The following is a 12742-nucleotide window of genomic DNA, read 5'->3' as shown; positions in this document are numbered from 1 at the left end:
ATTCTTTATGACAAACTTCAAGCAAGCCCCCAATTACCTCTGTCCTAACAACTGATACCTATCATCATTTAGAATTGTCCTATTACCCCAGCCATTCCAAAAGAGCCATCTCTCCACCGCTTTCACTCTCATAACCACTCTAGGCAAAGCAGTTTCTGATCAAATGGATCAACTTCAGCTTCAGTGAAGAGTGACAGCACTCCCTATAACTGCACTTCGACTTGAAACCTCCCCAGCTTCCCCTCTTAAGACATGAGCAATGCACTCTCTGCTGATGGGAAGAGCCCTTAAATGACTTGAGTTCCCTGTTTTTTGTGCATCCTTATGTGCCAATGACTACACTGTACCCTCAAGCACATAACAAAGACACATAATCTATTTTCCCACTTAATTCTTCATGGCACACTTGATGCCATAAAGGGGGGAAGTATAGAAGCAAGTTGCAACAACCATTACTTCATTCTAAACAAATGGTACTAATTAAACTAGCAATAAGACTAGACAAAGGCAGCCACAAGATAGACTATGCATGCAAAGACAGCCACGAGATAGACAGTGCACACAAAAACAACACAACCTCAGGGACTTTAAAGACAACCCCCCCCCCCCCCCAAAAAACACAAAAAAGTCGGATGGATGAGGATTGGACAGACAAGATCCCCAGCCCATGACAGACGAGCAGATGAGATCTCTCCTCAGAGAATGTGTCTGTAAAGACCCTTGAACGCATCAAAAAAACTTCAAATTTTCCAGGTGTATACTCTACTACCTGAAATTTACACCCTGAAAGAATTGGTGCTAAGTGCAATTCAACTGGCAGAGCTTTCTGAACCGGTGGAAGTTGGGCGTGTCCAAATCCATCTCCATTCTTGCTCAAATGTGAACTGTCCCCCTTTCAACGACAGAATGACCTGGCCTTGCAGACTGACACTTCCTTCTGAAGACTGCACTAACTGTATGTGGCAAAAGACAAGAGAACAACACTGAAAGACTGGATGTGCATTTAGGTTGAGCTCATTCCAACCATATTCATAGTCTGCCAAAGCCAGGTACTAAAGTGAGCCGGAAAAGAAGAGGCCTTACAGTCGGAAATCAGAGGCAGATAGCTAAATCAGGGCCTCGTTGTGGGCGGGCATAAGCAGACTTGCCCCAATCTCATAATGTCTGCACTTGGTTTTAGCCAAGATCAACTCTGGGTTTTTAACATTTGTATGAGAGCAGCAAAAAACAAGCATGACAAACAGAACATTCTTCTCCTTCAATCCTGATCTGGCATTCACTAAGACTGATACCAAGTGCTAGCCTTAGCCTGCTCTCGTAAATGCCACCTCTCCTTCAATCATGGATAAACTGACAATCACTAACACGTGATTCAAGGGCCATCACCCAAGCTACCACAACTCTGACACTGATAAAACACATTGACGTCTAATAAACACTCAAGTCACCTTCATAGTCACAATCAAGTAAAACCTGCAACAACACTCTGGTTTAAAACACTGTCAACTGTCATCACAATCCCTGCTTTCATGTGCAAGGTGCAAGCTGCCCTTTTAATTAGTGCTCTTTAAGTGATTAAAGCTGCCCAGTGAAGCAAAGCACACACCCTGTTAAACAAAAACTGTAAATGTGCAACCACAACATGTAGAACAAAAGAAGGTCAGGCCCGCAGTTGCTGGCACTTCACTGACTAACATCCAGCAGATCAACTGGTCACATTTGCCAGCCAGTGTGTCCAAACAGCCCTCAAATTTAGTAATAATGTTCTGAAGACATGCCGTAAACACTGTAAAAGTCTGTCTTGGAGCAATCGAGAGGTTTACATACTATCAAGGATATTGCCTGTGATGATGACGTTAAAAACACAACTTCTAATAGCGATCGTCATAGGCAGAACGCCCACCACCACCACTCAGACGGTCATACGGCCCAGCACGCTCTCGATACCTTCCCTCGTATCGAGCAGGCCCTCCACTACCATAACGATCACTGTTACGACCAGAATCTCGGTCCCCGTAACGGCCATAGCCACTGTCATATCTGTCATACCCTCGATCCCCATCACGATCACGCCCACTGTATCGACTGCCACCATAGCCAGACCCACCACTGCCATAGCGGTCACGACTGCCACTGCCACTGCCACCACCACCACCACCACCACTACTATACCTGTCACGAGAGGAAAACCTGCCACCACCACCTCCATCCCCCATAGGACAATCCCTAGCCCAATGACCTGGTTGACCACACTTGAAGCAATCATCTCGACCACCACCACCACCACCACCACCACCACCACTACCACCACCACGGCCACCATATCCACCTCTTGATCCACCACCATTGTCATAATCATCTCTGTAATTGTAGTTTTTCTCACCACTCCAAATTTTGGGTTGTGCTTTTGTTACGGATACTACGCGACCATCGAGCTCCCTATCGTGCAGTCTATTAATCGCCTCATCCATGCCCCGCTTGTCAGCAAAAGTAACAAACCCAAACCCACGGGGCCTACCAGTATCCCTGTCAAGCATTACCTGCCACCCAAGGATCCAATATCAAAAGAGAGAACATGCATGCATAGGCAATCAAGAATCATTAATGGGAAATATATCACAGAGCAGAAGGAAATTTGATGCAGGAAGCATGCATACATACATTCATACAAATATAGCAGCCAACAACAAAAGCTAGATAGCTTCATAAAGTTTACTACATGCACAAAAAAGTGTGTAATGTTTTCACAATAATAAATTGCCCAAACAAGGCATAAAGGGCCAATATAAAAAGGTGAGCTTCTGCAATGCCCCAGATCATTTGCTATAAGCAGGACAATAACAGCTTATGTTACATAAATCTCCAGACATTGGCAACAACAAACACACAGGTAGACAGATTATGACAGCAAAAAAACATCCCAAACTCGTGCCTTACCAATACAATTTACAAAATCTTCAAACAAAGAAGCCAAAAATCAAAAGAGAGGATCCAAGGAGGCCCTACCTTGGCCTCCAAAACCTTTCCAAATCGTCTGAACTCATCTTCCAGGTCTCTGTCGTTCATCTCCCAAGACAAACCCCCGACAAAAACCCGAAATTGCTCATAATCTGCCATGATATGATACTTCAACCTGTAATATTGCAACAGACGGTGGCTAATGAGACAAGAAAGGCACAAAACACATACTAGAAGAACCCCACTTTTCCATTTCTAAAGCCACCGCCATTTGATGAGTGGTAGCGTTTCTCTCTCAAAATCAGCTACTTGATTGTCATGAATTGCTCTCTCTCTCTCTCTCTCTCTCTCTCTCTCACTCTCTCTCTCTCTCTCAAGTGCTATAGTAGCACTTACTTAAGAGATCCTGGGTTCAAATCATAATTCCGTGAGAGATCCTGGGTTCAAATCGTAATTCCTCTGCACTCCCACGCAGTTGTGTAGATCTCTCTCTCTCTCTCTCTCTCTCTCTCTCTCTCTCTCTCTCTCTCTCTCTCTCTATCTATCTATCTATCTATACACACACACACACACACACACACATAAACCCTAGATTTCCCTCTCCCCAAAAAAGTAAACTTTTGGCCTCTCCTACCCCCCCTCTCCCTCTACCCCCTTTGCCTCTCCTAAACCCCTCTCTCTTTCTCTCTAAATATATATGTGCGTGTGAGCGCGCGCGCGCGCGCGCATTAAACCCTAAATTTTCCCCCTTCCCCCTCTCCTAAACCCCCTCTCTCTCTCTCTCTCTCTCTCAGAGAAGAAGAACGAAATCAGAGAACCACGGGAGCAAAAAAGCGTGAAACCAAAATAAAAATAGAGAAGACATACCACAAGAGAGAACAGCCAAGCAGCAGTAGCAGTAGCAGCAGCTTCGAAGATCTGGCCCCGTCTACAACTTCCACATCCGAAAACTAGGGTAGAAATACAAACGTGGGTTAACTTAGATGTTATGGGTATCTTCTTTTCTTTTTTAATGGCGACGGTACTGAAATTACATGCTTTAGGGTTATAAAATATATATTCTTAGTATAATATATATTTATTACATATTAACCATGGATAAGTAAGGCACAAGGTCTTGGATTTTTAAAAAATTCTAAGAAAATCTTTTCCATTTGATCCTTTGTATTCGAGTTTCTATTTCTGAGTTTCGCTTCTTAATATCTTTTACATACCGTAATAATGCGCGGGTTGAGTACTAATAATTGTTATTAGGGATACCAAACAAATTTTAGTTTAATATATAATTGTTAGTGTGTTGCTTCTTTTATTTTGCTAATTCATCAAAAATATACCTTAGTCTTGGGGCAATGCTTATGGTCACCAACCTTCCTAAAATTTGAGATTTAATTCCTCGCATGCACTCTAGCACTAAGTTACACTTGCTTTTTGTCCATTATTGTATAGAATGGCTCTACTAGCTCTAAAAATTCATGGCTCCAAAATGATTGCAACAAACAATGAGGGATTTGCCTCCATTGATATTTTTTAATTTAAATAATAAAAAATCGTATGGATTTAGATTCGTAAAATTTCAAGCCTGTGCCTCCCCTCTGCTCCCCCTGAGTCCCTGAGTCCCCTTGTGCCTCCCCTCTGCTCCCCCTGAGTCCCTTTTCCACATTGAACTTTATGAGGTGCTCCCAATTAATTATCCAAGGTTCCAAAGTGACTAATTTTCACACTAGGCCAACCAAACTCAATAATGGTATCGTCTCTATTACTACTCTTAAGTAATTATGTACATGGAGTCCATAGACTTTCCCTATTTGACATTAAGCATATGATAAAGCTGCTTCATATGTTCCAGCATTCTCTTACACAAAAAGCTAAGTGCTGGTCTCCCTTACCTAATTATAATAATTAGTGTTAATTGCTTTCATTAAGCATGGCATTCCCCATGTTTAAACCACCATAGCTTCCACTTAGCACTCTCTTGCACATGAATACCATGATTCTTAACTTGGTATGAGAGCCACATGCATCAACTCCATCTCTAATTAGTACTGTAATATTATATCATTAGTTATTATTTTATTAAGCTTTAATCAACCTTATCCATAAACTCATATAGTGGAGCGAATTTAACGTTTTAACCATGCTGAACACACTAGTGGTAGCCTCATAATTAGTTTTGGTGCTGTGTAGAGGGAGATCCAAGCCTGCACCCCTCTTTCCATTGAGGTTTTATTAACTTCTTTAAATCCTTGATTAAAGTGTGTTAATCTCAATCCTATCGGACTAAATTTTTCAGGCCGAAAACGCATTTCGGGCGCCTCTGGACCTCCGTTTTTCAGAAAGCAGGCGATTTCGAGCACTGTGGATAAGTCATCGATTCTCTGCAGAACTCTGTTTTAAGAACTACAGAAAGATAGATTGGCTGTGCAGACATTGTGGGTGCTGCAAAGAGGTCAACAGTTGCCATTGGGGTGTATGTATGCACATTGAGGTCACTGGTTGTGACATTTGAGTGTACTGCAGTACCGCTGCAGAAAATACAGCAATTTGTGCAGGACAAACCAGAGTGCTGTTTCTGGTAAAATTGTGTGTTTGGCAAGATGTCAAATGATGGGATAACCCAGATTGTGGCTGAGAAGCTTGATAAGAATAACTTCCATGCTTGGAGGTTCAGGTTGACGAATTTTCTGATGGGAAAGGGCTATTGGGACTACATAGAAGGTGAGCATGAAGAGGCACCAGAGATACCGGATATAAATAGAAGGTGAGCATGAAGAGGCACCAGAGATACCGACTGCTGCAGATGTGAAAGAGTTTAAAGACTGCAACCAAGGAGCCAGGAAAGTTATGTATTGGCTTTCCATTAGTATACAGGACACCATGATTGGGCACATTCAGGATGCCAAGTTCCCTAAGGAGGCGTGGGACACCTTGGTAAAGCTCTATGAAACAAATACCAAGGCACGTAAGATACAGTTGAAGAATGAACTTCATACTGTGGAGAAAAAGAGCATGTCTGTGAATGACTATGCGCTGAAGATAAAGGGTATTGTGAATCCCTTGCATCTATTGGTGTGTCAGTAGACGATGATGACAAGGTGGAAGTCTGTCTACGTGGTCTCGGGCCACAATACAAGGCGTTCAAGATGTCTATTCAGACTCGGGAAAACATTCCCAACTTTACAGATTTGGTGTCTATGCTGATTATAGAAGAGAAGAGCTTGGGTGAAGACCAACAGTCTTCACAAACCAAAAACAGTTCAGAGCAACAGGCCTTCTACACAAGTTCAGGAAGAGGACGAGGAAGAGGAGGCCGTGGACGCGGTCAAGGAGGTGGCCGAACAGGTAATCAGAATTATGGCCAGCAGCAGCAGCAAAACAACAGTCCCAGAATTCACAACAACAACAACAACACGCAGGTGGAAGAGGCAAATTCAGAGGCAGGGGGAGTCAAAGAGGCCGTGGAAATTGGCAAAGGTAGTATAATGATGCACGTGAATGCTATTATTGTGGTAAGCCTCGACATGTGCAGGCAGAATGTTATAAGAAGCAGGCTAACATGCAAAATGGGAAAGTGCAGCAGAACAACTATGCATCCTCAAGCAGAAACAATGAGGATAATGAAAGGTTGTTTGTTATGCAGCATGTCGTGAATGCCATGTCTGAAAATGTTGAAGCAGCACAAAAAGATGATGTATGGTATGTGGATTCAGGTGCTTCGAACCACATGACAAGTCATGGGGAGTGGTTCAAGGAGATGAAAAACCCGGAAAGACCAGGTTTTGTGGAAACAGGGGATGACACTGCTCATCCAATTGCCCATGTTGGAGATGTGCCATTGTCTATGCAGGATGGCAAAGTGAAGTACCTTGCAGATATACTTCACGTTCCAAACATAACAAAGTATCTGGTTTCAGTTGGCCAGATGATTGAACAGGGTTTACAGGTTAGGCTTAACCCTGATGGTTGTTATGTTGAAGACTTTAAAGATAAGTGTAGGTTGGTTGCAAAAGGCAACAAAGTGGGCAGAATGTTTACGTTGAATGTAGACATGCCTGAGATGAGTGCTGCAATGTTTGCAAATGGTTCAGGAATTGTTGCAAACACAGACATTTGGCATAAAAGGATTGGACATGTGAATGTGCAGAGATTGAAGTCTATGCAGACTAAAGGAATTGTGACAGGGCTGCCAAAATTTAAAGTGGAAGGTATGCAGAAAATATGTGAAGCATGCCAATTTGGGAAGCAAACAAAGCATGTGTTTCCACGTAATAGATATGTGAGCAGAAATGCACTAGATGTTGTGCATTCAGATGTATGGGGTCCTACGAAGACCATATCTATGGGAGGCTACAGGTATTATGTGACGTTTATTTTGATGACCGCATAAGGAAAGTGTGGGTATACTTCATGCTGGAGAAGAGTGAGGTGTTCACTCACTTTCAGAATTTCAGAGTTATGGTTGAAAAGCAAACAGGAAAATATGTAAAGTGCCTAAGATCAGATGGAGGGGGAGAGTACTTCTCCAATGAGTTCTCTTAATTTTTGAAGAAGAATGGTATTCAGAGACAATTTACATGCAGATACACTCCGCAGCAAAATGGAGTTGTTGAGCGAAAAAACAGGCACATTGTTGAGATTGCGCGAGCATTGATGGAAGAGAAGAATATGCCGCATAGCTATTGGGCTGAGGCTGTTTCTACAGCAGTATACATCATGAATAGGACTCCAACTGCAGCCATACATGATGTAACTCCAGAGAACAGGTTTACTGGCAAAAAACCTGATTTGTCTCATCTGAAAGTCTTTGGATGCATTGCATATGTGCATGTGCCAGATGAGTTGAGAACTAAGCTAGATCCGAAAGCTGAAAAATGTGTGTTTATTGGATATTTCCTTGAGCAAAAGGAATACAGGTGTTATAACCCTGCTACACGTGAGTTGAGGGTAAGCAGGGATGTTGTTTTTGATGAGATGAGCAGCTGGTATGCTGCTGAAAAAGAAGCTATTGGGGCTGATGTGAGTGGAAGTGTGGTTGCACAGAATGCAGGTCAGCAATCACAGTCTTTGAGTGGACCAGGAGAGTCCTCATCTAGTGGGTCTGTTGATAGACCATGGAGTGGCAGGTTGCGTCATAATACCAGCCCTACAAATGTGATTAGCACATCACGTAAAGGAAAAGAGAAAGTGGTTGAGCCCCTTGGTATGCCTGACATTTCTACAGGGCATTCTCATGTTGATGGAGGGTCTAGTGGCTCAGATATGAGCCTTGATTGAGGAGCTTGGGATCCCAGCTATGAGAATACTTGGTGTAAAGAAGGCTATGGAAGCCATGAATGAAAAGCTGCGAAGATCTGGGAGAGTGAAAAATCCTGTGTAGAGATTTACCTATGATGGTTATGTGGCACATCACTATACATATATGGCAAAGGTTGTGCAGGTTGTTGAGCCCACATGCATTGATGAGGCTGTTGGAAATGTGTGTTGGGAGAAAGCTATGGATGAGGAGATGAATGCACTATATGGAAATGAAACTTGGGACTTAGTGCAATTGCCTGAAGGTAAGAAAGCCATTGGATGCAAGTGGGTGTACAAAGTAAAACATAACAGTGATGGAAGCATAAACAGGTATAAGGCTAGGTTGGTAGCCAAAGGATATGCGCAGACATATGGCATTGATTATGAGAAAACTTTCAGTCCAGTTGCCAAGATGGCAACAGTGAGAGTTGTGATAACAGTGGCTGCGTCAAAGCAATGGTCTTTACATCAGATGGATGTAAAGAATGCATTCTTGCATGGGGATTTGCAAGAAGAGGTGTATATGTTGCAGCCACCTGGTTATGAGGATGTGGGTCACCTCGAGCATGTTTGCAGGTTGAAGAAAGCCTTGTATGGCTTAAAACAAGCACCAAGAGCATGGTCTGACAAGATTTCTGAATATCTTGTCACTATTGGCTTTCATGTAGCCAATGCAGATTTCTCGCTGTATATGAGACATGGTGATAGAGGGGTTGTGCTTGTTGTCATCTATGTAGATGACTTAATCATTACGGGGGACCATGATGCAGAGATCTTTGATGTAAAGATCTTGTTTAGATAGAAGTTTGAGATGAAGGATCTGGGGGAGCTCAGATATTTCTTGGGCATTGAGGTGATTAGGTCACCACATGGTATTGGATTACTGCAGAGAGTATGGCTTGGATATGTTGTCCAAGTATGGTATGATAGGCTGTAAGCCTATTTTAGTGCCATTGGATCAGAATGGCAAGTTGAGTGCAGATTCAGGAGAGATCTTGGAGGATCCTACTATAGGCGCATAGTAGGAAGCTTGATCTATATGACGATCACCAGACCAGATTTGAGCTATGCTGTTGGGTTGGTGAGTCAGCTTATGCAGGTTCCACGAAAACCGCATTTGGATTTATTGAGACGCATACTGACATATGTGAGGTCTACTTTGCATTGTGGACTATTTTATGAGACTGGGACAGAGATATGTGTACATGGGTACACAAATGCTGATTGGGCTGGTAGCATCTCAGATAGGAGATCTACTAGTGGCTTCATGTTTTCTTTGGGGAGTGCTGCTGTGACGTGGAGCAGCAAGAAGTAGCCTACGGTTGCTCTATCCAGTACAGAGGAGCTGCTATGGCAACATGTGAGGTAGCTTGGTTGAGAAAGCTACTTGCAGATTTGGGTCTATCAGTGGATAGACAAGTTGTCATTTTCTGTGACAACATTAGCAGTATATCCAGTTGGCCAGGAACCCAGTTTTTCATGCTCGTACAAAGCATATAGAGGTCCACTACCATTTCGTCAGAGAGAAGGTCTTGGCAGGAGATCTTGACCTGTTTATGTCAGCACAGAGGATCAGGTAGTTGACATCTTCACCAAAGCATTGGGTACAGAGAAGCTCCAGATTCAGGGCTTCGCTTGGTGTACATGAGATGGAGTTGAGCTCGAGGGGGAGTGTTGAGATATCGAGCTCATCTAGTGAGGCGGTGGACACTGATGACCCGCCTGGGGGATAGGCCCCACACTTACACCAGTGGCATGGTTGGTGAGATCTTGGGTGATATGCGGCCAGTGGGATGACAGGCTGTGTGACAGCCATTCTAGAGACTGGCATAGTTATAGCGCGAGCTCATTTAGTTGGGTTCACACTATAGAGAACCTGTGTATGTATTGGTTGAGTACCTTTCATATTATGAGTACTCTTATCTATGGTGTGTTGAGTGTTGAGTGAAGAAGAAGAAGATTTTCAGCCTCTCACCTTGTGTGTTCTCTATTAGGGTTTTGTGAGTGTGTGTGTGCTTGCAAGAGCTCAAGCTCTCTTCCCCCCTGCATCTTTTCAATCAAATGGCCATAAATTGATGTACGAAGCTTATTCTCACTAATGCAAGTCGTGATTATGTGATTAGCATATTTGCCTTATCTAATTATAGTAATTAGTATTAATTACCTTCATTAACCATGGCATTCCTCATGTTTGAACCACCATAGCTTCCACTTAGCACTCTCTTGCACATGAATACCATGTTTCTTAACTTAAGATGGCAAGGCGCCTTCTAGTAGGTTGAGTAAGTGAAACCATGTTAACCTATAAAGTGGTTAACATACCCCCTTTCTAACGATGATCACCTCCGTACGTCACCCAAGTTGGTGGTGAAGATGCTGCCATCTCTTGGTCTCTAATTTTATGTAAATCACTAATGAAATCACGGTTTTACCCTAATTTATGTAAATCACCAATGAATCAAGGTTTTACCCTTCCAATAGACGAAACTAGAATGTCATAATGCAAATAAACTAGAATGTCATAATGTCAATAGATAAAACTAGAATGTCATAATGCAAATAAACTTCAAATTAAAATTAAAATCTACAAACAAACACATCCAATGACTCCAAAACTGTGTGTTTTCTGGAGTGTGACCTCCTACCAATAACTTGGAAGGGATGGGTGGACGAAGCTAAGCCCTAGGTTAGTCCCTAGCAGAAGTGATGCCTAGGTTAGTCCCCTATAGAAGTGGTGCAAAGTATGTTCAAGTCAAGATCTTACCTTAGCCTTTTCGCCGAAGCATGTGTCATTAGGTCTTGCCTTAGAGATGCAAATGTAACTTCCCTATGTGGGTGTGTCATCTAGACATCCTCACTTTGTTATCACACTAGAATGCTCCTTTGTCGATGGGGTGAAGGAAGAGCTCTCTATGCCTAGATGGAGGCAACAAGAGATGGTTCTTCGCAATGGTTCTCTCTCACAAAAGGTGGGAGATGAAAGGGAAGCTAATGCAAGTAGAAAACCTACAACTAATCCTATTTTTAATAGTATACATACAAGCAAGAGGAGGGAAGATGAGAGCTCACAAGAAAACCATTGCAAGTGAATGATTGTGTATTGCTTATTGTTAATTATACATAGAGTCTATAGACTTTCCCTATTCGATATTAAGCACATGGTAAGGCTGCTTTATATGTTCTAGCATCGTCTTACAAAAAATAAGTTCCCATTCAAGTGGGTAGATGATAAAGTGCCTTATAATAGGTTGGGCAGGTCAAATAATGTTAACCTATGAAGTGGTTAACATACCAACACAATGAGTTGTGTCATGGTTCTCATGGCACTAGAAATGACTACAAAATTAATGTTGTCTAGGCCTCAGTATCAAACACTATGTAAATGTATGATTTCAATGGAAAATTATACACCAAACCATATGTCTTCAATGGAAAATCATACACCAAACCATATGTCTTCATGGAAATAAGTGTGGATGTCCTGCTTCTTCAGGCCCCTTGGTTGGGGATGTGGCCTTGAGGTTTCTCTTGGGACTAGCCCCATCACGTTGGCCTAAATAATTAAGCAATTATCTGCTCACTTATCCATGCTCATGTCTGTGATTAGGACTCTAGTTGGTGGTGTTGGTTGGGCACCCTAGCCATTGAGCCATTGAGGCTTTGGATAATGCATCACCTATCTCTTAGTTATTTAAGTGAACTTCTATATCCTTATCTTATAGATTGTCTACTAGGTCTATTGCCTTGGGAAACACTCATTAAAGATGTAGTGTTTAGACCTGTAGATATGGTCATAAAGTCTCTTGCTCTTAAGACCGATCATAAATTGATTAATGAGCAATAAGTCATCTAGTCTCTCGCAAGGGTGCATCTCATGTGGAGATATTTGGCTTAAGCAATGTAGTCTCGCATTATCTCTCCCTCGTCTTGCTCGAGGTTATAGATTTATGTTACGGGGATCCATGTGGCTCTCCTGGGTGAGAATCCCACAATGAATGTGTGTCTCAAGACCTTGTAGTACTGACCTTTTCAAGTGGGTTTAGGGACCTAAACCAATGGCTTGCTTTGCATTTAAGGCAAAGTTTAAATGAACAAATCTTGGTGGGATCATCAATGGCCTCGCAAATTTGATAAAACTTTCTAGGTACTAAATGGGATCTCTAATTCCATGAAATTTGGCCATCATCATTAAGATGTGGATTGGCTTTTTTTTGCCTCACTCTCCACCTCTAGGTGTCATATTTGTGGCAAAACCCCTTTCCATTTCAAACACCATTCTAAGCATATCTGCAGCATATTCACATGACAATGGAATTGAGATGAAACATAAGGTAAGGGCTACACAAAACCCTCTATTTTTTAAGGTTTTGGATTTCTTTCCCTATGGGGACAAAAGGCAATTTAATGTCCTTTTCACAAAGTTAATAGCATTGCTTATAGATCTAGTTAGTGAATCTAGGACTGTGGCCACTCCTATTTCAAGGTGTTTTAT

The 12742-nt window shown here is 42.3% G+C and overlaps 1 protein-coding gene across 2 annotated transcripts; it reads right to left on the bottom strand.

The window, feature by feature from the left end:
* Positions 1-1732: 1732 nt before the first annotated feature.
* On the bottom strand, positions 1733-3982 carry LOC147624552 (glycine-rich RNA-binding protein RZ1C-like). 2 transcript variants are annotated; one of them, XM_086819566.1, is made up of 4 exons: positions 3826-3941; positions 3355-3417; positions 3007-3133; positions 1733-2540 (listed from the first exon to the last, which is right to left on the bottom strand). In XM_086819566.1, exons 3-4 carry the CDS (start codon positions 3115-3117, stop codon positions 1872-1874), a joined length of 780 nt encoding a protein of 259 aa, XP_086675692.1. In that variant the 5' UTR covers positions 3118-3133; positions 3355-3417; positions 3826-3941; the 3' UTR covers positions 1733-1871. The 2 variants fall into 2 exon arrangements, with proteins under 2 accessions (XP_086675692.1, XP_086675691.1); XM_086819565.1 differs by lacking the exon at positions 3355-3417 and having other exon boundaries at positions 3826-3982.
* Positions 3983-12742: the final 8760 nt, after the last annotated feature.

Source organism: Cibotium barometz, chromosome 25 (genome assembly GCF_041138505.1).
Source record: "Cibotium barometz isolate CiBa-2024 chromosome 25, ASM4113850v1, whole genome shotgun sequence".
Taxonomy (NCBI): Eukaryota; Viridiplantae; Streptophyta; class Polypodiopsida; order Cyatheales; family Cibotiaceae; genus Cibotium; species Cibotium barometz.
This window is presented reverse-complemented; position numbering and strand designations above follow the sequence as displayed.

What these genes read in the sequence shown, in the direction of transcription:
- LOC147624552 (XM_086819565.1), bottom strand. Translation starts at nt 3,117, where the DNA reads ATGGCAGATTATGAGCAATTTCGGGTTTTTGTCGGGGGTTTGTCTTGG. An exon ending in GAAAGGTTTTGGAGGCCAAG is followed by an intron (nt 2,541 to 3,006) that starts GTAGGGCCTCCT and finishes CTTGGGTGGCAG; the next exon opens with GTAATGCTTGACAGGGATAC.